This window comes from Peromyscus californicus, unplaced genomic scaffold (assembly GCF_007827085.1).
Source record: "Peromyscus californicus insignis strain IS unplaced genomic scaffold, ASM782708v3 Scaffold_7__1_contigs__length_154581171, whole genome shotgun sequence".
NCBI lineage: Eukaryota > Metazoa > Chordata > Mammalia > Rodentia > Cricetidae > Peromyscus > Peromyscus californicus.
The window spans coordinates 130,301,218-130,328,973 of NW_026294595.1; the positions used below are offsets into that span (position 1 = coordinate 130,301,218).

Here is a 27,756-nt window from a genome sequence, read left to right on the forward strand (position 1 = left end):
GCTCCTCCTGCATGTAGGTCTAAGGTGGAATGACTAGGTATCACAGCGACGGCAAAGCCAGGAGTCCAGCTCTCAAGCCGTGTGTCTCCTAGGAGACACAGAACAAGGCACATACAAACAACAGAAAGGGGCTGGTTAGATGGCTCAGTGGGTAAGGGCACTTGCTGCCAAGGCTGACTCCCTCGAACCCACATGGTAGGAGGAGAGAATCGACTCCCAAGAGTTGGCCTCTAAACTACACATGCACACCATGGCACATATGCACACGTGTGTACATACACAAAATAAATAAATATATGCAAAACAAAAGAAGGCAGTATCCCAAGAAAAATCTGCAATGGAGTTTGAAAGATTATCTGGGAGGGATGGGATCTGAGGAAGTTGGATGGGAAGGAAACATATCTGGGCTTGGGAGGATGGGCTGAAGCAGACAGCACAAAAGGCGAACGGCTTTCCAAACGCCAGAACACCATTGCAAAGGCGGGCCCATGGAAGAAGTCAGCACATGTTGAAGGAACAATGAAGACCTAACTCTGTGACAGGGTAGAGTGTAAGAAGCAGGAAAGTGAAGCCAGAGAAATCCTGAGTGGCTTTGAAATGTCATGCTGAGAAAAGTCTGAACCTTTCTGGACTAAGCAGCCAATGGCAAGTCACTGGGAGAAAAGATGTAATGAGATTCCATGTTGGCACTCAGAGCAGATGAGTCACCGAGAAGTTAGCTCTTCCTCCCAGCCTTAGCCCACAATTAATATCAACATCACCAAGGCTGGAAAGTGACAAAGTGGAGGAAGTCTTTCTTTTGGGGAACCAAGGTCATTGTCTGGAAACACAAGATTGCCCTGCCTTTTAAGAGAAATGTATAAACAGCGATATTTGTTATGAACTGCGATCTAACTTTGGTGCTCCCAATAGTTTAGGAAATAGTTTAGTATTGAAAGCTATCAACAAAAGAAGAGAAAGTTCAAATTATTCCTAAAATACTGCATCAAATTAGTTCATATGTGGCCGATGCAAAACACTTCACGCTATAAAGTTCAACAGCAAATATCTCCTTAGAAGGCCAAGAATCCATTTTTCCTCTCAGCGTATGTACTGAAGGCTCCTGTGTTGTCAGGAAAAACTAAGATTCTGACCCACAGGGTCCTCCAGCCACCACGCTGACTAGAAGCTCATCAATTTGCCCCAAATTCATGAATCAAACTCTGTAAGAAGTTAAGAAGCAAAGTCCCACTGTAAAGAACGTTTGTACTTACTCTCTTAATAATAATAATAATAATAATAATAATAATAATAATAATAATAATAAGAAGAAGAAGAAGAAGAAGAAGAAGAAGAAGAAGAAGAAGAAGAAGAAGAAGCAGAGCTGAAGGCCATGCCCACACGGTAAGACAGGCAGCTGTCTGGGATGTCCAATGGGCAGCTCAAGGCCAGCTCCTAGAACACCCTACCTTGCAACTCATCACATTCAATTCTGCTTCTCCTCTGCTTAGAAACTGCTTTGAACAGATAATACAAGGAATGAAAAGGAAGATTCCTTTCTACCCCTTCCCAAGCAGTCTCCTCCCAACAGCAGCTACAGCAACTAGTCCTCAGGAGTCCTTCTATATAATCTACACACACAGTACCAGTGTCTAGTCTTCCTTTCAATACAAAGTGGCAGCTTTTCCTTTCTTCACCATGGTAGCATCTACACACACTATTCTGACATTGAGAAGTGAAGAGGAGAATCCCCAGAAACTCACTGGCCCTCTAGCCTAGCCTGTGCAGCACAACATCGGGAGACTCCATCTTAAACAAAACGAAAGGTGAAGACCAACACCCACGGTTGTCCTCTGACCTCCATACAGGAGGTGACAGGTGCCGTGACATGTGCGCACACACACACACACACACACACACACACACACACACACACACAAATCCCAAACAGTGAGAGTGGCATCTGCTCTAGGCAGAATACAGCTTGTCTGGCAATTTTTAATATTCTAAAGATGACTAGGAAAGAAAAAAATTAAATAGCAAGAGAGAGCAAATGCTAAAATGAACAGCTGATATTACTGCATCCCAAGCCCCTGGCTAAGTGCTGTAAGTGCATTTCTTTCCTGCTTTCATAGTTTTGCTATATAGATAGCCCTCAAATTACCATACCGGACACAGTAGCTTACACCTTCAATCCCAGCACTCAGAGACTGAGGAGGACCTCCTGAAGCACATATCAAGTTCCAGATCAGCCTGGCAGAAGTGTGAGACTTTAACACATACATACACACACACACCAAAAACAAAAACAAAAGCAAAAAAACAAAGCACGTGGGGGGGGGGGGGCAGGACAAGATTCCTCCTGTCTTAGCCTCTGCATCTCTGATATTCCTACTGTCTTGATCCCACTGTTGAAAGTACTCACATCTTGGCCTGGGGCTGGAGCAGTTAAAAGTACTTGTTCTCCAGAGGACCAGGGTTCAATTCCCAGAACCCACAGGGTAACTCGGAACCATCTGTAACTCCAGTTCCATGGGATCAGATGTCCTCTTCTGACTTCCAGGGGTCCCAGGCATGCACATGGTACACAGACATATATGTAGGCAAAACATGCACATACTTAAAATAAGAATAATTTTTAGCTGGGCAATGGTGGCATAGACCTTTAATTGGGAGGCAGAGGCATGCAGATCTCCATGAGTTCAAGGCCAGCCTGGTCTACAAAGCAAGCTCCAGGACAGCCAGGGCTACACAGAGAAGCCCTATTGGGGGGGGGGGGGGCAGATTTAAATGATTTTTAAGAAAGAAAAAAGCCCCACATCTAGAGCAGTAATCCACCCAAAGTTACAGACCTAGTGTCAACACTGAGACCTGCATCTAGAACTACACTAAGGCAGGTTTGTTTGCCTTTCTCACAGACCAGAACAAGCCCTCCATAATCTACGGACTCAGTTTTCCCTTTAATCCTCACAGGGCATACTTTAAGTTTTAAAACTAGCATCACATTAGAAAAAGCATATTGGGGGACTGGTGAGATGGCTCAGTGGCTAATAGCCCTGGCTGCTCTCACAGCGGACCAGAGTTCGATTCTCAGCACCCACAGATCACATATAACTCCAGTTAGTTCTAGGGGATCTGATGCCTGCCCTCTTTTTACCCCTGAGGGCCCCAGGTACACATGTGATTGTACACATATATTCATGAACACAGGCAATGGATTCATATACATAAAATAAATCTTTAAAAATTTCTTTTTAAAAGAAAAAGCATATTGGAGGACAGGACAGATGGCTCAGTGGTTAAGAGCATGGTCTTTATTTAGTCTGCTCTTCCAGAGGACCAAGATTAAGTTCCCAACACCCATGTCAAGTGGCTCACAGCCTCTTCTAACTCCAGTTCCAGGGGATATGATATCTCTGGCTTCTGGGCATGTGTACACATGTGCACCTCCCCCCCCCCCCACATACACACACACAAACACACTCTCTATACCTAATTAAAAATAAAAAAATATAAAATCCAAGATGGAGAAAACACATTGGAAGGGAAAGACGCCTAAACTGATGCAAGCCTTTCTATGAGAACAAAAGCCACTCTTGGAAAGGAAGAAACTCAATTCTACTAAAGATACACACATACCCAGGTATGATGTTGCAAGTCTGTAACTCCAGCACTAGAGAGACTGAGGCAAAAATACAATAACACCCTAAATTTGAGGGTAGCCTAGGTAACACAGGGAAAACCCTGCCTCAAAAAGCAAAAAGGGAGATGAACCCCTACCCCGACTCCAAAGAAACCAATTCATGTGAAACAGAAGAGAATAAAACTACCAAGTGAGATTCAAAGACAAAAATACAAGTTGGAAGGTAAAAGCAAAATTAACGAAACAAATTCAGAATGGCTCATCTAAAGACTAGATGGGTTCTAGGGCCTACTGTTAAACAAAGCTAATGGGCCACACCCGGACTGTATGAGTCATTATGAGCTAGTCAACTTCCAGAATACTAAGTTTACACAAAAGAACCGAACAGCTCAACTCCAATACTTAATTTGACACTGTGAATGTATTCCTCATACTAAATGCTCAGGCTCATGTTAATTTTTATTTATTTATTTTTTAAGACAGGGTTTTTATTGGTTGGTTAATAGGTAGGTTGGTTGGTTTGGTTTGGTTTTTTGAGATAGGGTTTCTCTGTGTAGCCGTCTTTTCTGGAATTCACTCTGTAGACCAGGCTATCCTTGAAGTCACAGAGATCCACCTGCTTCTGCCTCCCAAGTGCTGGAATTAAAGGGGTGAGCCACAACCGCCCAGCTTTTTAGACAGAGTTTTTCACAGCTCAAGCTACTCTTAAAACTTGATCCTCCTGCTTCTACTTCCAAAGTGCTAGATTACAGCCCTGTACCACCACATCCAGATTTTATGTTAAATGCTGAAAAGGGCTCTTTGGGGAAGGAAAGCTTACCCTTATGAATGCAAAGTACACATTTGGAAAAGGTAATGATAAAAAGTCCTGTATTAATTAATCAATCCCTTGCTTCACAAATCCCTATGCGCACCTCCTGTGAAGACAGTGTGAGCCCCACGGCTCTACTGTGATGCTGCAGACTCCTACCACTCTGCTGATGCTCTTAAACCCACAATTTATTATCGAGGTTTTAAGCCTCAGCACTATCCTGTCTCTCAGTGATTCCAGGGGCTCATAAATAATCCTGCTCTCTTTTACATATAAGGAAGGCAAATAACGCAGCTAGCAAAGTAAAGAGAAAAAGGAGAGCTCCCCAATCTCTGTAAAAGGCCAGCCCAGAGACAGCCAAGGAGGAAAAGCTCACTGAGCAGGAGTCTCGGATAAAGGACTAAAGACAATAGAAGACTTGAACCCATCATCTTCTCATATTTACACAATTACCTATCTAGTACAGCTCTCTGTGTTTCACAGAAAACCAGGGCGTTTAAGGAACTTAAGGTCGCACGGTAAGAAAGAGGACCTGAAACACAGCTAGAGCTTTCCCCAAGCCAGTGTCTCTCACATTATTCCTTCAATTCAGTGACGGCCCAGCACCAGCAGCCTCTTCCTGCTAGGGCCACATCCTTGTCTGCACAGTCAAAAGCAACAAGAGCCTCTCCTCTCCTCAGGCCACAAAACAAGGCCACAGCTCTTCTCAGCATCAATCTAGAGGGCAGGATTCTTGTGATTCCTAACGCTGACTTCTTGCCACATTTGGGCAGCACTGAACAGCCTGTCTCACTCAGACGTGTTTAGGATTTGCCCTTGTTGGATCACGTAAGCTGCTTTTGAGGGGATCTGATTCTGAATTCAGTATCAGTGGGCATGTGATCGGGTCTGTCACATTGACTGCTCTAAAGGAATCTCAAGTGGAACTTTCATAGAACTTGTTTGCCTTACTTTACCATCAGCTGAGGCCATGAAAGCCAGGCCAACACAGCCATGCTCATGCCACTTCGATTGCTAATGAATGGCTTATTTATTGGTGAGCTGGCACACTGACCCTTTCCTGGGGCTATCTCCACCTAGTTTCCTAAACTTCCTCCCTGTGAAGCCTAAGCCTTCTACAGAGAACATAGGAGCCACCAGATTTGTCTGTGGCAAGAGACAAGTGGGGCAAAAATGCTACCTGAAACCAGCTCACCTGACGTGAACTACCACTAGGCATATACCATATAACTAAGATCCATTATAAAGATCAAAGTCATGGCTGGCAAGTACCAGGGCACTGAAGGTCACGTGTGCTGATAAAAGGCAGCTTAATGAACCTTTGGTTTGAACAAAAACAAAAAAGCAGTAACCTATACTTGTGGGTGTGTGAACCGAGACTCTGGCTGGGGGCAGGAGAAAGCAGCTGTGCACGTGGCCAGGGCCCACCATATATGGCAGGTCTCAAGCTCCTGGAATCCAGCAGGAGCCTGGACACCCTTCAGCCACGGGAAAACTGCAAGGGTGGTTTTCAGGAGGCCTTTGCAAATGCTGCCAGTGCTTGCCAGGCAGTTCTCTGGCTGCACTGTGATGGGGACAGAATGCTCCCCAAACCCTTTCCCACCCACAATTTACTTCCTTTTCTTCTCTACAAGTCTTCTTAGCTGGCTTCTCTAATGTTCCTTCTCCATCTTCCTTTGGAACTTGAAACTTTCCAAGTTTCCTCACTGCTCAGGCCATCCTCTGGCTCTGGGCCCCAGAAGGCCAACAATTGTCCTTAACCATCTACGATTTCCAGGGCTCACCAGGACAGACAGTGAATGCCAAGAAAAGCAGTGCTCACCTCACAGCTGCCATCAATAAGTGATTGCCATTGCTATTCATATTCAGGGGAAGAGACCTCTATCCCTTTCGAACACTCAGGGATTAACAGTCAACAGAGTCAGCTTCGACTTTGTCTCAGATTCTCCACTGCTGATGTGGAACGTGAAGTGACCTGTGATGAATGTCATAAACTCACCAAAACCACCTTTCCTTGTGTAAGACAAGAGGACTGAACTAGATAGGTGGTTTTTAAAACTGCCTGCTGGGTTTCCACGAAGCTACCTTCGGGCTCCTTTTCTGCGGGCATGTTATACAGATTAGAAGTGACCAGGTCATTCCCACATCCAGAAATCCAAGTAGCAGTCCTCTCATCCACTTACACAGTATGGCTAAGGATGAGATCTACTGTGTGTGCATGCACGTATGTGCACAGGACTTGGCGTTTAAGAGTACATACCATTCCATAGCCTCTTTCTTCTGTCCTTAACTCCAGAACCACGTGGCTGAAGCTGCCATGTTCTGCTGCTTGCTGGGGTTGGAACATGGCTCCTCATTCAATTACATCTTCACCAGCTTTCTGTTTTCCATGGTTTCCTTCACTGCCTAAGCTTGGCTGTCCTGAAACTTGCTCCGTAGACCAGAATGGCCTTAAACTCAGAGATCTGCTAGCCTCTGCCTCTGGAGCGCTGGGATTAAGGGTGTGCACCATCACACCTGGTTCTAAGCTTTTCTTTAATTCCTTTTCACAAGTTGGAAATTCAGCTGGGTGGGATCTTGCCCTGAGGTCACCACTCCCTTTATTCCATTTCTTAATTTGCTCATCTTGAAGATGGGATTTAGCTTCATTCCATTTTTCTGGTGCTCCTTTTCTCTTCAAATACTTTTCCTTGCTCAGCTTGCTCCTTTTCATTATAAATCTTCATTAGAGTTAACACTAGTAACCACACAACAGGGTCTATACTAGGCTGTTTTGAGATTTCCTCTGACAATGGAATTAATCCAAAACTCTTCACTTTAGCCTCAGGCAGACTTTTCAGACAAGGGCAAAAAGCAGCCACATTCTTCACCAAAATATCACAAGGATGATCTCTAGGTCACATACTAAAATTCTCTGAAACCTCTCAAGCCAGCCCCCAGCAACAGTTCATCAGATCAGCACCACTGTCTTCCATGCTCCTTCTAGGATGGCCCATTAAGTAGCACTTAAAGCATTCCATTGCTTTCCTAACTCAAACTCTCAAAGTCCATGTTACTCCAAACAAAAACATGGTCCAGCCTATCACAGCAATACCTCATTCCCAGTACCTACTTCTGTCTTAGTTAGGGTTTCTATTGCTGTGAAAAGACAACATAACCACGGCAACTCTTTTTTTTTTTTTTTTTTTTTGGTTTTTTGAGACAGAGTTTCTCTGTATAGTTTTGGTGCCTGTCCTGGAACTCACTCTGTAGCCCAGGCTGGCCTCAAACTCTCAGAGATCCCCCTGCCTCTGCCCACCAAGTGTTGGGATTAAAGGCATGAGCCACCACCACTCAGCGACCACAGCAACTCTTATAAAGGAAAATATTTAACTGAGGTGGCAGCTTACAGTTTCAGAAGTTTAGTCCATTATCATCATGACAGGAAACAGGGTGGCTGGGAGTATGGCAGCATACAGGCAGACATGGTTCTGGAGAAATCTACATCTTGATAGGCGGCAACAGGAAGTAGTCTTAGACACTGGGCATAGCTTGAGCATATATGTGACCCCAAAGCCCACCCCCACAGTGACACACTTCCTCCAATAAGGTCATACCTACTCCAACAAAGTCACATCTCATAATAGTGCCACTCCCTTTGGGGGCCTTTTTCTTTCAAACCACCACAGTTATAATATTATTAAGGCAAACAGTGATAAAGCAGGACATCCCACACTCTCCTTTGGCCTCTGCATACAAAAGCACATGTAGACAGACACAAACACAAATTATATAATATATATGTACCAAAATATTACACAGCACTCCATTAATATGTATACTTTTTATGTTTTTAACATTATGAATTAAATTTTTAAAATTTTAAAATGAGAAGAAATACCAAAGGGTCACAGAACTGCCTTCAGAGGGAAAAGAAGGCTGATGATGAAAATCATGGCTTACTCAGATATGGAGGAAAGAACAAGAGTTTGTACAGCAGTAAGAACGATAAATACCTAAGACTTCACATGCACACTGGGTTACAAAGTCAAATCATTTATGTCTGCTAGCTCGGAGTCAAGAGTTTGAGCTAGGTAACTGAAGACTGGCAGACCAGGGGAAATGAAGGGCGTGTCAAGAGGAAGTGCTGGCTTTGGTACAGGCACCTGAGGACTCACAGTGGATGGCTGGGATACGGAAAAGTGGGAGGGCTGCTTTACCAAGCCCATGTAGGGATGCTGGGTATCTTCAACAGCATCTTCTCAGCAGCTACAGTCAATACTGACCTTGTTAAGCAAAGACAGTGGACACATAGTCAGTGCCACTACAAGCACACTGAATATACAACGAAAACAAAGGTCTTCTAGGAACAGAAGGGTCTACGGTCTTACACCTCAACCCACTGAAAAACTATGGACCCAGAAAGAGTAGACAGGAGAAGTACAAGATCATCAGAGGACAGGCAGGACTGCTCAGCATCCTGCTCCTAACCCGACTACCAATAAGGATCCATTACGTATGGGCCCAGGCAAATGTTCTGAGAGTCTATCATCAGGGTCCTTCCATTTCCTAGGAGTTTGTCTGGTTTTGTTTGGTCTTTCTTTGTGGCCCCCTCCTCACCTCGTCTCACAGTTCCCACTCCAAGAGATGTTTCAATTCGTGGTCCTCCAGTGGCTCAGCTTACGGCCATCTCTAAATGGAGTTTGCCTGCCCCTCAGTTTATACTCTTGAATCCTCAGGCTAACGAGAACAGAACTGGAAGAACCTAACTTTTCTACAGACTTGGGGTGGATCCATCCCTCCCCCAGCTGTTTTCGCCCCTTAGGAGAGGGAGTTCCCCAATTCTGGGAAGATCACTGTACAACTGGGCCCAAAACTACTTTTTTTGTTTGCTTTTTGTTTTTATTTTTGTAGCCAAGGTTGTCCTGGAACTTACTCTGTAGACCAGGTTAGTCTTGAACTCACAGAGGTCCTCCTGCCTCTACTTCCCAAGTTCGATGGAATTAAAGGCATCCTCTGCTACCACCACCACATGGCTTTTCCCCGCCCCCCAAAAAACTACTTTTCTGGTGACCTTTTACTACATTCATCCACAAACCTGCCCCCCAACACTCAGCCAACTGGCTGTCCTCAAGCACCTCGTGCTCTGTAGGTGCAGTCTTCAACGTAAGGCACCCTCTCTTTCTACGGTAGTCGTTTTACTTACCCTTCATGATACCCCTCAAACATCACCTCTGCCCAACACTATCCTCACTCCTGCCAGTGAATTCAGACTCAGTTCTACCTTTGTTCTTCCATGCACTTCTTTGGGTTTTGAGACAAACATTTCATTATCATCTATTATAGACAACTGCACTCAAAGTCCATTTCCACTGCAGTTTCTTGAATGTGTGTACCATACCACAGCCTTCTCTCCAACACCCCATGATCCCAAACACACAGCAGGTCCTTGGCAAGGATTTGCTAATTCAAATAAAAAAGCTACTGAGATGTTTTACCAAAACCTATATAGACAGATCATGGCAATTAAAAGCCAGGAAGAGAGAGGCCTTGCAGTGATAGTGCACTCCTTTAATCCCAGCACTCAAGAGGCAGAGGCAGAGGCAGAGGCAGAGGCAGGGGCAGGGGCAGGGGCAGGGGCAGGGGCAGAGGCAGGCTGCTCTCTGGGAGTTCGAGGCCAGCCTCGTCTATATCTACAAAGCAAATTTCAAGACAGCCAAGGTTACACAGAGACACCCTGTCTCAAACCCTCCACACACACACCCAAAAAAAGAGCAAGGAAGAGGTTGGAGAAAGATAAAGAAGAGATGGTCCCCTCTTCTACTCAGCTGCTGGGGGTACACCCCACTCCTCACTCAGCTGCTGGGGGTACACCCCACTCCTCACTCAGCTGCTGGGGGTACACCCCACTCCTCACTCAGCTGCTGGGGGTACACCCCACTCCTCACTCAGCTGCTGGGGGTACACCCCACTCCTCACTCAGCTGCTGGGGGTACACCCCACTCCTCACTCAGCTGCTGGGGGTACACCCCACTCCTCACTCAGCTGCTGGGGGTACACCTCACTCCTCACTCAGCTGCTGGGGGTACACCCCACTCCTCACTCAGCTGCTGGGGGTACACCCCACTCCTCAGAAAAGTTAACTTCAGCAAGAAAGTTTGGGTAGACATTTTGGAAAGTTTAAAGAAATACAAATATTTCAAGGCTCTATCCGCTGCTATTAGTCAGGTATTGACCTTGGGATGTGGTCACAGGGATTATATATTTTATTTTGCCATCCACTCCCTCTACCACTCTGATACCTCTAGCTATATGGGCAATAAAGAGTCTTTCATACAGGCTCTGAATATTATCTTTGAGCTCCTCTGGGAACAGTTTAGCCTTCTCTCAACCCTCCCACCTTCCCAATGAGTAATTCCACCATACAGTCCTCAGCTCTTAAAAAAGTATTTTTCTTCTCAGTGTGTCCAGTTTCCCTCCCTGCACCCTCTCCTTAACCTCCACCATGGGCACCAAAGGCAGACAGTGTGCCTTCTCAGCTGCCCGACAAGAAGCCACAGTATGTATCTCAAAGAGAACTAGGAAGATTTCAACACTTGTAGTGTCCTCTTCAATCCTATAAGCACCGTTTACATAGATCCCAGAACTTAGCACCCCGGTTTATAACAGGCCATTTATGTGTCCTATCTCCCTCACTAAAACTGGGCTTCTTGAGAACTAGCCCTGGTTCCCAGCACAGTGCCCAGGACATAGTGTACCTTCTAAAAACTACTGGGTTAGAGGATTTAAAAAAAAAAATTCATAAAATAAACTGCCCCTTCAGGCTCCTTAGCCAAACTCAGTGACGATGTGAGTCTGGAAGAAGAAATACTTCAGAAGTGATCGTAACTAAAACATCTTTATATAGTAGCTAGGCCTGTGATGCACAGCTCAGCTAGAGACAGTCTTAAACAAGGGTCCTTTGACAGGCAGCCATTCCCCACGTTCCTTGGACTGCTCACTCTGGTGAAGGTAGTAAACCCAGTTCTCCGGAGTTTACCTTCCCAAGATCTGGCAGGTCCCCCACCCCCACTTCGGTGACTCCTATACCCCCTTTGACCTTTAATGCTGTGTAACAGTAGATGAAAAGTGTATTTTTTTTTTTTAGGCTACTTCATAGCTGAAGAAAAAATATACTGTTTAAGGTGTTAAATATTTTCACATGTAACTTGGCTTGACTCTAACCTGCACACACACTTAGAGGCACAGGCACAAATGTCAGTGGTATAATTTGTTATAAGTTTCTGATGACCAGGGAAGGAAATGACCACGGATTCTCACAATTCAAACCACTTTTACGTAAATGTGAACTTTCCTAAAACAGTCAAGGGAGAGAACTTTTCCATCCAACCTCAGAGAGTCTCTTAGAGATACTGATAGTATTATTCATGGGGTTAGGTGTTCTTTGAAAAAAAAATACATTACAAATATTAGTTTCTTTTTGGGTTTATGCTTTGACCTTTAATAAAAATGTGCTTTAAGGCAGCAGTTATGAAAATGAAAGGAGCAGGTTTTCATGTTGAACAAACGCCACTTCATAGACTCAAACCCCAGGAAAGCTATGCCTTACAACGCACACACAGACACACACACATTTGGTGACCTCACTTACCAGACGTGAAGCAGGGTTATAAGAAACCATGAGTTGAATGTATCAGGCATCTGACACCCTAGAAAATAACAACAAAGTGTAAATATGTGAAGGTGGAGAGCAGGCATACTGACTGTGTTAGCCACTGGTGGGAACCTGTTCAACTAAAATGTAAGGCAGGATGATATTTCTGATCATGCAATTGCAGAAAGATCAGTAAAAACACAATGTAAAACTGTGAGAGCTGAGTACTGAATGCAGCCAGACCACCAGTCTTCCAGCTCCAGCCTTGTTAGCACCTTGTGGCCTTGGGCAAACTGCTTCTTCCCTCTGAGTCTCAAATTTCTCATTTTATAGACTGTGGAAGAGATGATTTCTTATGGTTCCTTCCAACTTCATGAGGTTCTAAGCTGGTTTCCCTTTCTGGGCTTGAAGTCTCAAGAGCTAAGCAAATACACCTCCCCAGCTCCCCATCAGCATCAGCTACTGTGATCATCTCAGCCCTTCTGAAAAGGTTAAGCCTTTCTGCTCTGGTCTTATTTTCCATTGTTTTTTGTTTGTTTTTGTTTTTCGAGGCAGGATTTCCCTGTGTGTAGCCCTGACTGTCCTGGATCTCGCTCTGGAGACCAGGCTGGCCTCGAACTTAGAGATCCTCCTGCCTCTGCCTCCCAAGCGCTGGGATTAAAGGCGTGCGTGATACCACTGCCCCGTTTTTTTCCAATTTTTTAAGACAATCCAATGTGGTATGGCCATGAGTGTGCCAGATGATTTACCCAAATAACCAGGAGGGTAGAAGTGGAACTCTAGGGGCTGGAGCTGAATCAGGGAGAGGACTATGCCCACTGAAAGGCCAGTCCTGACTACAGAGACAACACTGGGCAGGGCCTCTAAGTTTCAGATCCTGAAAGTCAGATCTCAGTTCAGACATTCAAGTCTCTCCATTCTCAGATTTCTAAGAAACCCCTCTAGTGGGCTGAGGGGTCCCCAAGACATGTACCCTTCTTATTATATGACAAGGAGAAAAGCTTGACAAAGAGGAGAAAGGATGAAGGGGAGAACATTAGTGGGGAAAGTAAGCCCTTATGGTAGAAGCAGTCTTTTGCAGCAACGACTCAAAAAAAAAAGAAGTAAGGCCTGATAGTGCCTGCCTTGAATTCTAACACACATCCTGTGATTTTGTGAGGCAGGGCAGGGTTGCAAAATCCAAGCTAGCCTGGGCTATACAAAATCTATATGCCAAAAAACAAAACAAAACAAAACAAATATCCCCAGGTAATCAGCATTCAGTGAGGCACCAGTTAACAACGAGGGTCACTATGAGTGACTACACGGTAGAACCCTAGGAGGGAAGAGCACAACCGCACTAACGCGGAGTCCTCGATCACTGTGGCTGGGCCTGTAGCATGCCAGACATAACAAGTGCTTCACAGTCATTAGGTCAACGAATCTGTCCAACACCCCTAGTAGGTGGGTACTGACATATCCCCATTTGACAGGAGAGGAAACTGTTATCCAGACAATTGCTCAAGACTACAGAACCACAACACCAAGAAACAAGACACATGGGATTAAATTCAGACTTCCTTGATTCTCTGTGCAATGTGTGGATTGCTACGTGAGTACCTCTCTAAGGCTGAGAATGTGGACACTTCCTTGAGAAAGAGGGTCATACTCCACACCCAGTCCACTGCTAATCATCTTAATACAGTATTTCTCTTAATCCTTACCTTAAGCTGGGAGAGGAGCACTAGAGTCCTACCTTAGAGGTAAAGAAGCAGAGTCAAGAAGGCAAAGTAACTATGGGCAAGCCACCATGTTAGGGCAGTGGCAAGGCTGGGGTTTGAATCCAGGTCTGTCACAAAAGGACACCAAAAAACTCGGGTGAGCTTACTGGGTGGTGCCCAGCAGCTGTCAAGTGGACTTCCTCTCTGAGCCCAGCAGGAGGGAGCTGGAGGCTGGCCTGATCAGCCATCCAGCTATTAAGACCCATGCCATCTGAGAGTGGGCCAGCCGCTCTCCGCCTAAAACAAGAATAGCCCCGAGAAACTCTCAAGCCCGGATCTCAAGTTGGGTCTTTTTTTGGATGTTAGAACAAAACATTAAAAAGAAAAGTTTTCTTGGAAGTCTGAAATCTGGCTGCTTCTACAGGACAGTCTGCCCAACTGCTGCCTCTACATCAAAGCTTCCCAACAGCCTCCAGGAGCCTGTCCAGTTTCCTCAGAGGTGGAATCAGTTCTTGGGCTGGAAAGCAGACAGACAAACAGGTCAGCAGCTGACCCTGGGTCACAGTTTTCCCTTCTGGGGGTCAACTCAGGGCTGATGAGAAAAGAGCTGGCACATGAGTGATTCCCTGTGCCCATGGAGGTCAGAACAGAAACCCACAGAGTAAACCTCAAAAACATCAAACCAACGACTGAGTGTTGACTACAAGCAACACAAAACTACGATTCTTAGCTCAACAAAATGTGTTTACATACTTCAGGGTTAAACCCTGTGACACTCTGCCATGATCACACTCTTGCTCCAATACACACGCAGCATATTCTTCCCTGAGGCTAGGCTCTTTCTTGACACCAGGTTCAGTAAAATTAAATAATTCCATTACTGTCACCAGAGAGTGATATTATCATATTTTAGTATGAGGTCAGAATACTTAATTAAATTTAAGCGGATCAAGGTGAAGTTTCTGGGCTTCTCGGAGGCCCAGTTTCTTGCTGTCTGTAAGTCAGTGGGCAGAACAAGGGGCCTACCTTAGGGTTTCTGTGATGATAAAGGAAAGATCAAAGACCTGTAAGAGGCTTAGTAAAGCCAGGTGTGGTGGCACAAGCCTTTAGCCCCAGCGTCAGCACTTGGGAGGCAGAGAAAGGTGGATCTCTGTGAGTTAGAAAGCATCCTACTCTACATAGTGAGTTCTAAGCCAACCAGGGGTATACAGTGAGACTGTTTAATGAGGGGTATAATGACTCAATATTCACTCTTGTTGTTTCCACTGAATTTAATTAAATAATAGGGTTCAAATTATCTTTGAAAGGCTTCACCAGTCAAAACTGTCACAAAATAGAATGAAACCTCAACTACTGACTCAGAATTTCTTCATTAAAGTGCCCCTCCTCTCCAAGGTAATCAGTTTCGTAGAGGCAAAAAGAGTCACAGATGAGAATGCAGAATTAAGCACAGGCTAACTGGCTGTCTATGCTCCAAGACACCAGAGACACACTACAGCAGGCATGTCCACTGTGACAAGAGGGGCATCACCAGAGCCTGCCAGAAACAGCAGCTGCCAAAGTAGCTGACCACTCAGATGCATCGAGTGCTCTAGATCGCAGCCCTTAAACACTGTGGCTCTGACGTGACTCAGGTCCATAACTCTGGCAGCTTAGGGAGGGCTGTCCAAGAAGCTGATAGGCACAGTATACTGTGACCCAACAACTCACTCACATACGGTCTTCAAGAAATGCCATCAGCCTCCTTTTGCTGGGGAAGAATAACACTTGCCAGCTATCCAAGGCTCTCGGTCCTCAGGACCCTTACAATCAAGCCCTATAGCAAAGATCTGAATGGGCATGGCCATTTTAAAGGTATAATCATAGGAAGCAATGTATACATTTCCTCATTTTATTCAAATCCCCACTCAACTCCTTAGGATCCAAACCACAAGAAAGTCAGTCTCATCATTTTACAAACTAAAAAAAAAAAAACTTTTGCTTCCAGATGGTACTTTCCAAAATGCTGTTTGTTCACTAGCCACACTTTGGAACTCCTTTGGTTTGATTTTAAAATGTAAACCTCGCCAAAAAAGAAGAAGAAGAAGAAGAAGAAGAAGAGGAGGAGGGGGAGGAGGAGGAGGAGGAGGAGGAGGAGGAGCCACAGCAGAACAAATAAGCCATAGGTTTGTTTGTGTATTTGTGACAGCGTTTCACTATGTAGTCCTCACTAGCCTGAAACTTAGTGTGTAGAACAGGTTTACCTTAAGTTCATGACAATCCTCACGCCACTGTCTGTGAGTACTGGAATTACAGGCACGTGCCACCATGACTCTAGTTTTTTGTGGTGGGTTTTGTTTTGAAAGAGGATCTCTCTATGCAGTCTTGGCTGGCCTGGAGCTCACTATGTAGAACAGGCTGGCCTGAACTCAGAGATCTGCCTTTCTCTGCCTCCCAAGTGTCACCATGCTCAGGCAATGCCATAGGTTTTAATAGGCCAATTCCTAATAAAGTCTTGGAAAATCTGAAGGGAGAGTGTGATCACCAGGAAACTCACTGCCACTTATCCTGAAGGACAACGCCAAGGCAAAACTCACCAAGATAGACACCATTGTGTGTATAAACACCACTTTCCAATATTAACACAATATCTCACAAAGGGAACTATCATCAAAATAAAGCAAAACCCCAATTATTAAGCTGCATTACAATGTCTAGTTTGTGGTTACATTCATTCACAGGCAGCATGTTACAGTGGGAAAATCCCTGAGGTTTAAGCCAGACAACACAGGTGCAAGGCTTGCCTAGGCAACCTTAGGCAAGTCACTGAGCCTCTTTAAGCCTCAACTGTTTCTAAACACAAAACAAAAATAAACAATAATACAAGTACTTACTATCCCACAAGACTGTGAAACTCCTAAAGGGGACAAACACGAAAACAAATAAATGTGAGCTATTAATATGTAATTACAACTTTCTGAAACTTTTCTTAAGTTGGTAATCTGTAAGCTATGATTGAAATATGAATATTAACTATCTATGTAATAACAGTCTTTTATTTGATACTATAATATTAATAAAACCTGCCAGCCGGTGGTGGCGCATGCCTTTAATCCCAGGCCTTGGGAGGCAGAAGCAGGCAGATCTCTGTGAGTTCAAGGCCAGCCTGGTCTACAGAGTGAGTTCCAGGACAGCCAGGCCTGTTACACAGAAGAACTCCATCTTGAAAAACAAAAAAAAAAAAACCTAACAGAACTTAAGAACCTTCCGCACGGGCCAGAGAAATGGCTTGGGGGTTAGAAGCACCTCTGCTCTTGCAGAGGATGTGGGTTTGGTTCCCAGTACCACATGGCAGCAGCTCACAATTGTCTGTCTTGGAACTGCAGTTCCAGGGTTTCCAATGCCCTCTTCTGGCCTCTGAGGGCACTGACTGCATGTGGTGGACATACACACATACATACCAGACACTCATACATGTAAACTAAAACTTTAAAAAAGAGGAACCTTTAATAACGAGGACTGAAGACAAGCAAGCATTCATCTAAAATAATTATAATAAATATGAATCAAGGATTAAATATCTGATGATAAACTTTTGTTTTTTCTTTTGAATGTGTGTTGTACTTTTTTTTTTTTTTTTGGTTTTTCGAGACAGGGTTTCTCTGTGTAGTTTTGGTGCACTGTCCTGGATCTCACAGAGATCACTGGCCTTGAACTCACAGAGATCTGCCTGGCTCTGCCTCCAAGTGCTGGGATTAAGGGCGTGCGCCACCACCGCCCGGCTATGTGCTGTACTTCTGTGCATGGTATATGCACATGAGTGTTTGAGTGCACCCACACATGTGCATGCAGAGTCCAGAGGAGACTGTCAAGTGTCTTCCCCTATGGCTCTCTACCTTATTCCTTTGAGACAGGGGAGCTCGCCATTTCGGCTGACCAGCAAGCCCCCAGGATCTACTAGTTGTCATCTCCCCTCCACAATGCTGAGGTTGCAGGCATATCTGGCTGCGCATCCTCACATGACTCAAGGGACTTGACCTGAATGGGGGTAGTGAAATAATGAAGAAAAGACAAACAGACAGACACATGGACACAGAGAAAAATACTGGGTTCGGTTGGCCTGGGGTCTTAGATAGGGAAACCACAACACCCAGAAGCTCAGCTTGTTTATGACATAGATTTGAACAGAGACAGGGTGACAGTATACAGCTGAACAAGGAGGCAAGTTTAGGGCAAGACTGGCCCATCATGGTAGGAGAAGTCTCTGCATCGGAGCAGTCATCAAGCTGTGAATTTCTGGGGGAGAAAGATACAGTGGACATTTTCTACACAATGTCAACACTTACACTCGGACCCCTGAAGAAAGCTCTGCCACTCCTCTGAGCCTCATCCCAAGAGGCTTTGTCATCTTCCCATCAGTCTGAGGCTATGAGGTCCTTAATATGGCCGTGCCCATGTCAACAACACACGTTCACTGAGGACTCACTCACACAGGGTTTCCTCCATTCCCGACATGGGGTCATGCACAGCTTTTCCCATGGAAAAGGGCTGATCCCAGACTCAGGCCCTTATGTTTGCACAGCAAGGGATCTCACTCCCTGAGCTATCTCATTAGCCTTGAAGATAATGTTTCTATGAAAAAAGATAGGACGGTAGGTACTCTGGAGGAGACCTTAGCGAGGCTCTCATGTGCAAGATTCCAGAACTGCAAGCAAACATAGACAAAAGCATAGGGTGGATGTGTTGAGTTTGTTTGCTTTTCAGATTATTTATTCTGATTTTATATGTATGGGTGTTTTGCCTGCATGTATGTCTGTGCCCACAGAGGCTAGAAGAAGGCATCAGACCCTCTGGAATTGGAATTACAAATTGTGAGCTATCGTCAGAGTGCTGGGAAGTCTTCTGGAAGTACAGCAAGTGCTCAGTGCTCTTAACTTCTGAGCCATCTCTCCGGCTCCAGATACGGTTGTCCGTTCATTTGTTTGTTTGCTTTTTTTTTTGAGGGGGGGTTGTTTTTTAATGTTACTTTTAATTAAAATTATACTTAAAAAATCAAGTAAACTAATAAAATAAAAAAGTCAGGGGGAATGCACATGGATTTAGGGAAAAACTCAATATTTTCTTTATCATTTGAAGAAGGTATATGTTCTCAATTTGACTAATTTCTTAGATAGTAAGAAACAGTTTAGGACTGGCAAGATGGCTCAGGAGGTAAAGATGCTTGTCGCCAAGCCTGACAACCTGAATATGATCACCAGAACCCGCATAGCAGAGAGAACTAACTTTCGTAAGTTGTCCTCTGACCTCTATACGGGCCCCATGGTATATATGCTTATGCACATGTGCATGCATATACATACACACACACACACACACACTACAGGGATAAATGTTTTTTAATAATTTAAAAAACGGCTTGTTTACAAAGGGGCAGGGAAATTGTCTTTCCTGATGAACAAGAAAATAGAAAGTAAAAAAATAAATTAGAATTATAATTCAGTACAGTATTTAAAGTTTCTAATATTAATCTGCTGAAATAGTGAAATAGCCAAACAACTTATATTTGAGTTTTAAACAACCAAAATAGTTATTAAGCAATCCAAACTGCATCTAGCATTCTTTGTGAACTCAACTGTGTTCAGTCGGATATTTGTTGCCAGAGTAAAGTACCAGTTATACAAACTGGTCAGGTGCCTGGCTCCTTAGGGGCAGGACTGCTGCTGTAAGTGCACAGAGCAGGTTTCCTTCCGAAGTCTGTGGACACAGGGATGGCTTACATTTTCCAGTGACCTTACAAACACTTATTTTAGTTAGCCATGTTAATAATTATAATTTACGGTAAAAATCCTTCTGGAAAGCCATTTATCAATGGGATGTAAGTAATAAAATTATATAAGCCTTTGAGATCAATAGCCCTCCAAAAAAAAAACAAAAACAAAAAGGAAGAAGAAGAAGAATCATTGTTGCAGAATATTTGTACACTGTGTGAAGATGTGCTGCTGTGATTAGTGCAATAAAAAGCTGAACAACCGAGGTTGGGGATTTAGCTCAGTGGTAGAGTGTTTGCCTAGCAAGCACAAGGCCCTGGGTTCGGTCCTCAGCTGAACAACCAATAGCTAGGCAAGAGAGACAGGCGGGACTTCCGGGCAGAGAGAGGAAGAGGAGATAATAGAGGCACGACACTGACATACAGAATGGAAAAGAAGTGAAAGTCACGTGGAAGAACATAAATTAATAAAAATATGGGTTAATTTAAGTTATAAGAGCTAGTGGGACAAGCCTAAGCTAATGACCAAGCTTTCATAATTAATAAGTGAGCTGGTGTCCCAAAGAAAAGTCTGACTACAAATCATGAAATTTATTTCAAGATTCACTAGAACAATCAAAAACTAGAAACAAAAAGAGAAATGACTGACAAAAATCCACATCAAAATACTAAGAGAGAGCATGGTGGCACAAGCCTGTAAACCCAGCCAGCACTTGGGAGGCAGACGGTAGGATCAGAGTTTAAGGTCACCCTTGGCTGCACAGCAGGTTCCAGGAGAAAATATCAAGGGCTGGGAGGTGACTCAGTCTGGGAAGTGCTTGCCACACCAGCATGATGACCTCAGCCTGATCCCTAGAACCCACCTTAAAAAACATTGGGCATGGTAGCCTGTGCTTGTAATCCCAGTGATGGGAGGGCAGAGACAGGGGGATCACAGGAGCTCGCTAGTGAGCTCCAGGCCCATGAAGGACCCTGTCTCAAAGGAGGGAGACAGGGTTTCGGAGGGTCCCGTCAAGGTAGATCCCGCCAAGGTGGATCCCACCAAGGTGGACCTCTGGGCTATACATGCATGAACACATACAACATACACAAAACAAAGGTTTAAAACAAAAACCTGAAATCCACAGCCACAAAAATAAACAGCGTATCATTTCCTTTCAGAACAATGAGAGTCACTTACTCAGAAAGAACTCCTCAAAGTCAGTTTTCTCCACACAGCTCGTGTACATGCGCAGGGCTGCGATCTTAATCTTCTAGACAAAGAGAATAAAACCAAACTCAAGACAATGCTCTAGTGTCATTAGGTATGGACTGCAGAACTCATGTTTCTTCAGCTAGAAGGAGGGGTACAAACCTATCTGCAGGCAATTTATTTTGTTTTGTTTTAGAGATAAGACCTCAAGCAGCCCATGTTTACTGGGAACTGACTCTGTAGTTCAGTTCACCATCTCTACCTTTAAAAATAAATAAATAAAATTTAAAAAATTTTAAACCCCTGAAATCCTTTAATCTTTGCTCAGAGGCTCTACTAATTACGATTTTTGGGAGGTGGGGGACAGGCATGTCTTTTCTACAGACTCACAGAACTTGTGTGCATAAACAAAATTCTCTAATAAATACGAAATACTCTTCACTATGCCTCAAAGTATTAAATATGAAGTATTTAGTATATAGTATTAAGAAATGTCACCGGGCGGTGGTGGCACCCACCTTTAATCCCAGCACTTTGGAGGCAGAGCCAGGCAGATCTCTGTGAGTTCGAGGCCAGCCTGTATACATCGTGAGTTCCAGGACAGGCACCAAAACTACACAGAGAAACCCTGTCTTAAAAAAAAAAAAAAGAAAGAAAGAAAGATCTTCAGGGGCTGGAGACATGATTCAGTGGTTAAGAGCACTCACTGCTCTTGTAAAGGACCAGCACCCACATCGAGGTTCACAATCTTCTATAAATCCAGCCCCAGGAGATCTGACGTCCTCTTCTGGTCTCCATAGGCAACAGGCACTCATGTGGTACATTTTCATACATATACACAAGCAATAATGTTCATACACACAAAAATAAGTCAATCTTTTAAAAGAAAATTTTAATTCCTTTGGATCTTAATGAGTTCTGTTTTTTACCTAAGCTCTGTATTAACATATTGTATTTTATGTATGTACACTACACCTTAAGATTGATCTTAATTAAGATCAAATCTAAAAATTAAAAATCAACTCTTAAAGAGCTGAGTTGGTCTGAAGAACAAGCCAGTAACATGAACAGGTGTATCAATGACTTTCAAAACTAAATGAACCAGTACATCAACAAAAGACTTTTATAAGATTCTTTTTCTTTCTTGAAATGACAGAGCAAGTTGAACACAGTGGCCCATGCTGATCATCCCAGCACTCAAAGAGTTCAAGGCCAGTCTAGTCTACAAAACAGGTTCCAGGCCACTCTGGACTACAGTGTGAGATGCTGTCTCAAAACCAAAGCAAAACAAACAAAAAGAAAAATAACAAAACCTAAAAACAGGGGATGGAGAGATGGCTCAGCAATTAAGAGCACTGGCTGCTCTTGCAAAGGACCCGGGTTCAGTTCCCAGCACCCACATGGCAATTCGCAACCACCTGTAACTCCAGTTCCAGAGGATCCAAGCTCTCTTCTGGCCTCCACAGGCACCAGGCACACAAGTGGGGCACAGATACACAAGCACACATACAGGCAGGTGAAATACGTAGATACATAATACAAATAAATAACTGAAACAAAAGCAAAATTAAACAAGCAGGTACACTGGCTCATGCCTGGCCATCCAGCACTTGGGAGGCTGAGATGGATCAGAGAAGTTCAAGCTTCATCTACATGATATCCTATCTCCAACATAATAAAAACAGAGCCCATCAAGAGTTAAGATATAACATATCACAATCAAAGGGGTTTATGAAGAAATGCAAAGTTGAACCCCAAACTGGCAAATTGAAGAAGGGATGAGAGAGGAGGAGTTGCCTGTCAAATTTCGTCAAGAACTAGGATTCAGCCAAGCACGATGGTACATGCCTTTAATCCTAGCACTTGGGAGGCAGAAGCAGGCAGACCTCTGTGAGTTCAAAGCCAGCCTGGGCTACAGAGCAAATTCCAGGACAGCCTGGAGTACATACACAAACCCTGCCTCAAAAAACCGAAAAAAAAAAAAAAACACACACACACACACACAAACAAAAAACAAAACAAGAACAAGTTTAACCAGGGAACAGAAAGGACAGGTTTCAGAAAGCATTGATCTACACCATCGCCGGCCTAATGACACCCTTATCCTGATACTTTTGACTCCAGAAGGCCTTCTAGACTTGAGATAAAAACTTTAGGCTCACTCAGTACTGAGTACCCAATTGAGTTCCTGCCACAGATCTAATGGTTGAGGGATAAACAAAATGGACAAAAATTCCTGCCCTGATTGAGGGTATGGCCCAGGTTAATTATAGACAAATTTGTAATTTTAACTAAAATTCCTAGTCACTTAATTCCTGAGCCTCCCACCATGCTTGTAGTTTCCTTCTGGATCTTCTGGATAAACTCCTCTTAGGTCGCAACTAATCACTCTGCCCTAGGAAAGGCAGACTTGTCTTCAAGGCCCAGGGCTCCAGATACAACCATGAAAAAGCGTTTATTACAAAGCATGACTACTTGACCAGACCGGCCAGCATCTTTATACAGTGCTCATACTGTGGCCATCCGGAACATTTTCTAGTTCTTCGCTTTTCTTGTAGCAAAGCCAAACCTTTATTCTTGGGTGAGCCATTTTCCTGGACAAATCTCTGAAGCAAATCCCTGAGGAATATCATTCAGGGACTGGAAATAACAAATGGAAAGAAGCTCTCTGAGAACCATGCATTAATGTGAGTGAAGGAAGGAGGCAGACAAAATTTCCACTCAGTCAATACAAGCTGTTCCGGTCCACGGATGACTTCATGATTACTTCACTCTCACTTTGGGACACCCCACCATGCCACCTGTCTAGGACAGGAACACCTAGGCCTGCTCTCCCACCTGCTGGGACATGTGTACCCTCCCACAAGATGAGGAGGGAACAGAGTAAGAGGGCTGTACTAACCCTACTAACAGTTCTGTGAGAACTGCACAGGATTTTTGTTTTGTTTTGGCTTGGTTTTTTGTCACCTGAACCTCCTATTCTGGGCTGGAATTCCTTTTACAACATTCTTGACTCATGTTCAACAATCGGAGCCCCAATTCAAAGAACAACCTTGTAAAGCTACCTGTCCTACTGGAGGGCTTTCATTAGCCGCTCCTCTGAGTACCTCAGCTAACATATCTTCACTCACTTGTCACTGACTTGTCCCTATACTACGAGGCCACAATGTCTACTCTTTTCTATAATAAGCATCTCTATTTCTTTCAACTATTCTTTTTCTGTTTTTTTTTTTTGGGGGGGGGTTGCTCTGTCCCCCTAGCTAGCCTTAAACTGTCTATGTAGACCAGGCTGGCCTCAAACTCAGAGAGATCTGCCTGTCTCTGTCACACAAATGTTAGGATTAAAGACCTATGCCACCACTCATGGTTTTCTTCACCCATTCTTTAGTTCTTACATGATACTGCTATGTAAACATAATGGGGAGAGGTTATTTCAGAGCTGGGCATAGTGTTGCACATCTATAATTACTTTCAACACTTGAGAATCAGAGGTAGACAGATCTTTGTGAATTTGAGTTCAGCCTGGTCTACATAGCTAGCTTTAGGCCAGCCAAGGTTACATAGAGAGACCCTGTCTCAAACAAAACAATCACACAAACGAAGAAAAATGTTATTTCAGGATGCTGAAATAAGTAAAGAAACACTACATTTAAAATCTGAAATACAGGCTAGGGACATGGTTTATTGACTAACATGAGAAAGACCCCCAAGCTAGATCCCAGCAGCAATAAAGTCCAAATATGATTCTATAAGAATCTACACATGAAAACATTCAAGAAAAATATAGAGAAAAGGCAGGTCATAAGCATCAGTAGACAAGTAAACATTTTGTTCTCCAACCAAATACATGTGAAAATACAAACAAAGCATTTTGCTCGTGCAAGCCAATGCTAGTATCTGGCCACAGACTTCTGAGTTAACAGTGCTAAAAAGGACTTATCTATAAGCCTTTCAAAATGGAAGTTCTAACTATGTTTTCCTACCAAAATCACACCAGAATGTCATACTGTGATATTTTGATGTGACAGATTTTAAAAGGAAGACTATAAAAACTGCCACATTATGAAAGTTTTTTACTGCAAACATTTAATTGAGGTAGCAAAGGGAATCAAGAAAAATCAGAGACTAACTCAGCTATAAGAGTGAGAATTCTCCCACTGGTCTCATAATCCTTCAAATGGTGGCCAGTTTGCCCTCAGGAATCATTAAAAAACAAAACAAAACCCTAAGACTAGACAAAGTGTATGGAAGCAACCAAGTGCACCCAATTACTAAGACAGGAGTAAAACAGTTACTTTTCTCCTCTATTCTTTCTTTGTTTCCATTTCACTCTCCATATTCTTCTTTGGAGGGGCAGGCAGGGGAGCACATGCCTTTATTCCCAGTACTTGGGGAGGCAGAGGGAGGTAGATCTCTCTGAGTTTGAGGCCATTCTTGTCTAGAACTCAAAGAGATCCATTTAGGATTGAAGGCAGGCATCTCCACTCCTGACTTAATTTCTCCTTTTTAAACAACACACATATTTTAAGTTTTATATTACAGATGTCATAATCACAACTTCTTTTTAAATAGAGGGAAGGACCAACAAGATGGCTCAGAGAATGAAGGCGCTTGCCACCAAGCTTGATGATCTAAACTCAATGCCCAGGATCCACACTGTGGAAGGACAGGACAGAGTTCCCAAACTGTCTTGTGACCTTCACACGTTCTCCATGGCATGCATGCGGCCACACATGCACACAAGCACAAATAAACGTCATTTTAAAAATTATGAATGGCAGAGCCGGGCGGTGGTGGCGCACGCCTTTAATCCCAGCACTTGGGAGGCAGAGCCAGGCGGATCTCTGTGAGTTCGAGGCCAGCCTGGGCTACCAAGTGAGTCCCAGGAAAGGCGCAAAGCTACACAGAGAAACCCTGTCTCGAAAAACCAAAAAAAAAAAAAAAAAAAAAAATTATGAATGGGTCAGGGGTGGTGGTGCATACCTTTAATCCCAGCACTTGGGAGATAAAGGCAGGCAAATCTCTGAGTTTGAGGCCAGCCTGGTCTACAGAGCTACTTCCAAGACAGCCAGGAATACACAGAGAAATGCTGCTCTGAAAAACCAAAACAAAACAATAAAAGAACATACGGAGGAAAATCAAGGCATGACAGTTTACACCTATAATTCCAACACTTGGGAAGCTGAGGCAGAGGATTGCTATGAGTTCTAGGACAGCCTGGGCTATAGTATGACGCCATGTCTCAAAAGAAAAAAATAATAATAATTAAAATTTAAAACAGGAAGTAAAGGTCTAGTAGTAATTAAACATATCAACAACTCATAAATTGTCAAGAATTTTACTCACACATATATAAAACTTTAACAAAAAATAACTATTTCCTTGAAGAGTTAGAAGAGGCTGCAGGGTCTCTAAGAACATCAGTCACTTAGCATCTGTAGCCTCTCCATACATTTGAAAACCCTTATCAACAAAGTGTGCAATAAATGTTGACTATTCAGAATTTGTGTACAAAAGCTTGCAGACAGAAACCTGCATTTGCTGCCATGAAAACGGTTGGGAAAATGAACTAACCTAAGAAAGCAAGGTCTCACGCCTATAATTCTAACACGTGGGCGGGGGCGGGGGTGGGGGGAAGGTGGAGGCAGGGGGATCTCTGTGAGTTTGAAGTCAGCCTGGTCTACCAGAGAGAGTTCCAGGACAGCCAGAGCTACACAGAGAAAGCCTGTCTTGAAAAATAAAAAAAGAACAAAAGAATGCAACCCATTGGAATGTCCCTTTAAACCCGTCTAAACGCTGTTATCCTACAATAAGGCAAGGGCCTGAAAACTTGCGCCTCGTGGCCCTGCCAGCAACTACAACACTTCCAAGGAATTGGGCTGAAGGAGTACTTTGGTCTTACCTCTACATCAAATCTGACTAGAGGGTAGAGGGATGCATTCTCAAGAAATTCTCAAAAGAATGTATGAATTTCTCAAAGCAGAAGCTCTAAAATTAATCTATGAGTAAGAGAAAAAAGGACACAGACCAAAGGAACATAAAAGCCTTTACCCATTTACTGTATCTCAAAGGGCCAGTGAATCCCATGGCTTCTATTATCTTCGTGAAGGGACCAACCTTCTCCTCAACAGGCTGCGGGAAATCTCGGGTAGTAGGAAGCTACTTAACCAAAGAGAAAGAAATCAAAATTAGTTACAAGAAATTCTCTAAATAGAATGCTTTTATTATTTATTTGTTCTACGGACATTTTTATTGCTCAGATTTCTTTTTTTCTGCCTGATCTCTTGATTTCTTTTGAATGATTTTTGGGGACTTTGTATGATTGCTTGCTTGTTCTGTTCTGTCTTAGTACAGTGCTGGAGATCAAACCTGGGGCTTCACGAATGCTAGGCAAGTGCTCTCTCGTGGAGCCAGACTCAAAGCCCTCAGCTAGGAATGCAAATGCATCTGAAATGGTATCTAACAGACATTCTCCAGATTACAAAGCAAGACATCCCCACCTCAATAGCCATGTGCCTGTGACCCCATGATTAGGAAAGAACAGACTAGAGGCACTAGAGTAAAGGTGACATGAAGAAGAGTGGGGTGGCTCGGTGGCTAACAGCAATGGCTGCTCTTCCAGGGGACCTGGGTTCAATTCCCAGCGCCCCCATTGCAGCTCACAACTGCCTGTAACTCTAGTTCTGGGTTCTGACGCCCTCTTCTGGCCTCTGAGGGTACCAGACTTGCACATAGTGCACAGACATTCAGGCAGGCAAAACACCCATTACACATAAAAAACAGAAGGAAAAGGGGTAAGGGGTGGGGAGAAGTGGGTGCGGGGAAGCAACAAGGAAAAACAGAAGAGGAGGAGGGAGAGAAAGGAGAGAAGAGGGAGGAAGGAAAAAAGGAGGAGGAAAAATCCCAGGAAAACCTGCTCCAATGCCTCCAATAAAGAAAGGTAGATAATTCACCAATAAGAAATTCTTGCAAGGTTTACGGCTGTTTTAAACTTGCACAAAGTCCATAAAACAGTTTTCCTCTAAAACAATTTTTAATTTCTGGATAAGAGC

The 27,756-nt window shown here is 43.8% G+C and overlaps 1 protein-coding gene across 2 annotated transcripts in view; it reads right to left on the reverse strand.

Annotated features, from left to right (window-relative positions):
- The window catches only part of LOC128100791 (ubiquinol-cytochrome-c reductase complex assembly factor 1), a 95,096-nt gene that overhangs the window by 47,345 nt on the left and 19,995 nt on the right, over nucleotides 1-27,756 (reverse strand). The window contains exons 4-6 of one of the 2 annotated variants that reach the window (XM_052723423.1): nucleotides 26,756-26,863; nucleotides 20,693-20,765; nucleotides 12,064-12,121 (exon numbers count right to left, since the gene is read on the reverse strand). In XM_052723423.1, coding sequence (XP_052579383.1) covers nucleotides 12,064-12,121; nucleotides 20,693-20,765; nucleotides 26,756-26,863 — 239 coding nt within the window. Of the gene's footprint in view, nucleotides 1-12,063; nucleotides 12,122-20,692; nucleotides 20,766-26,755; nucleotides 26,867-27,756 lie in introns of both variants that reach the window. The other variant, XM_052723424.1, reaches the window with a different exon arrangement.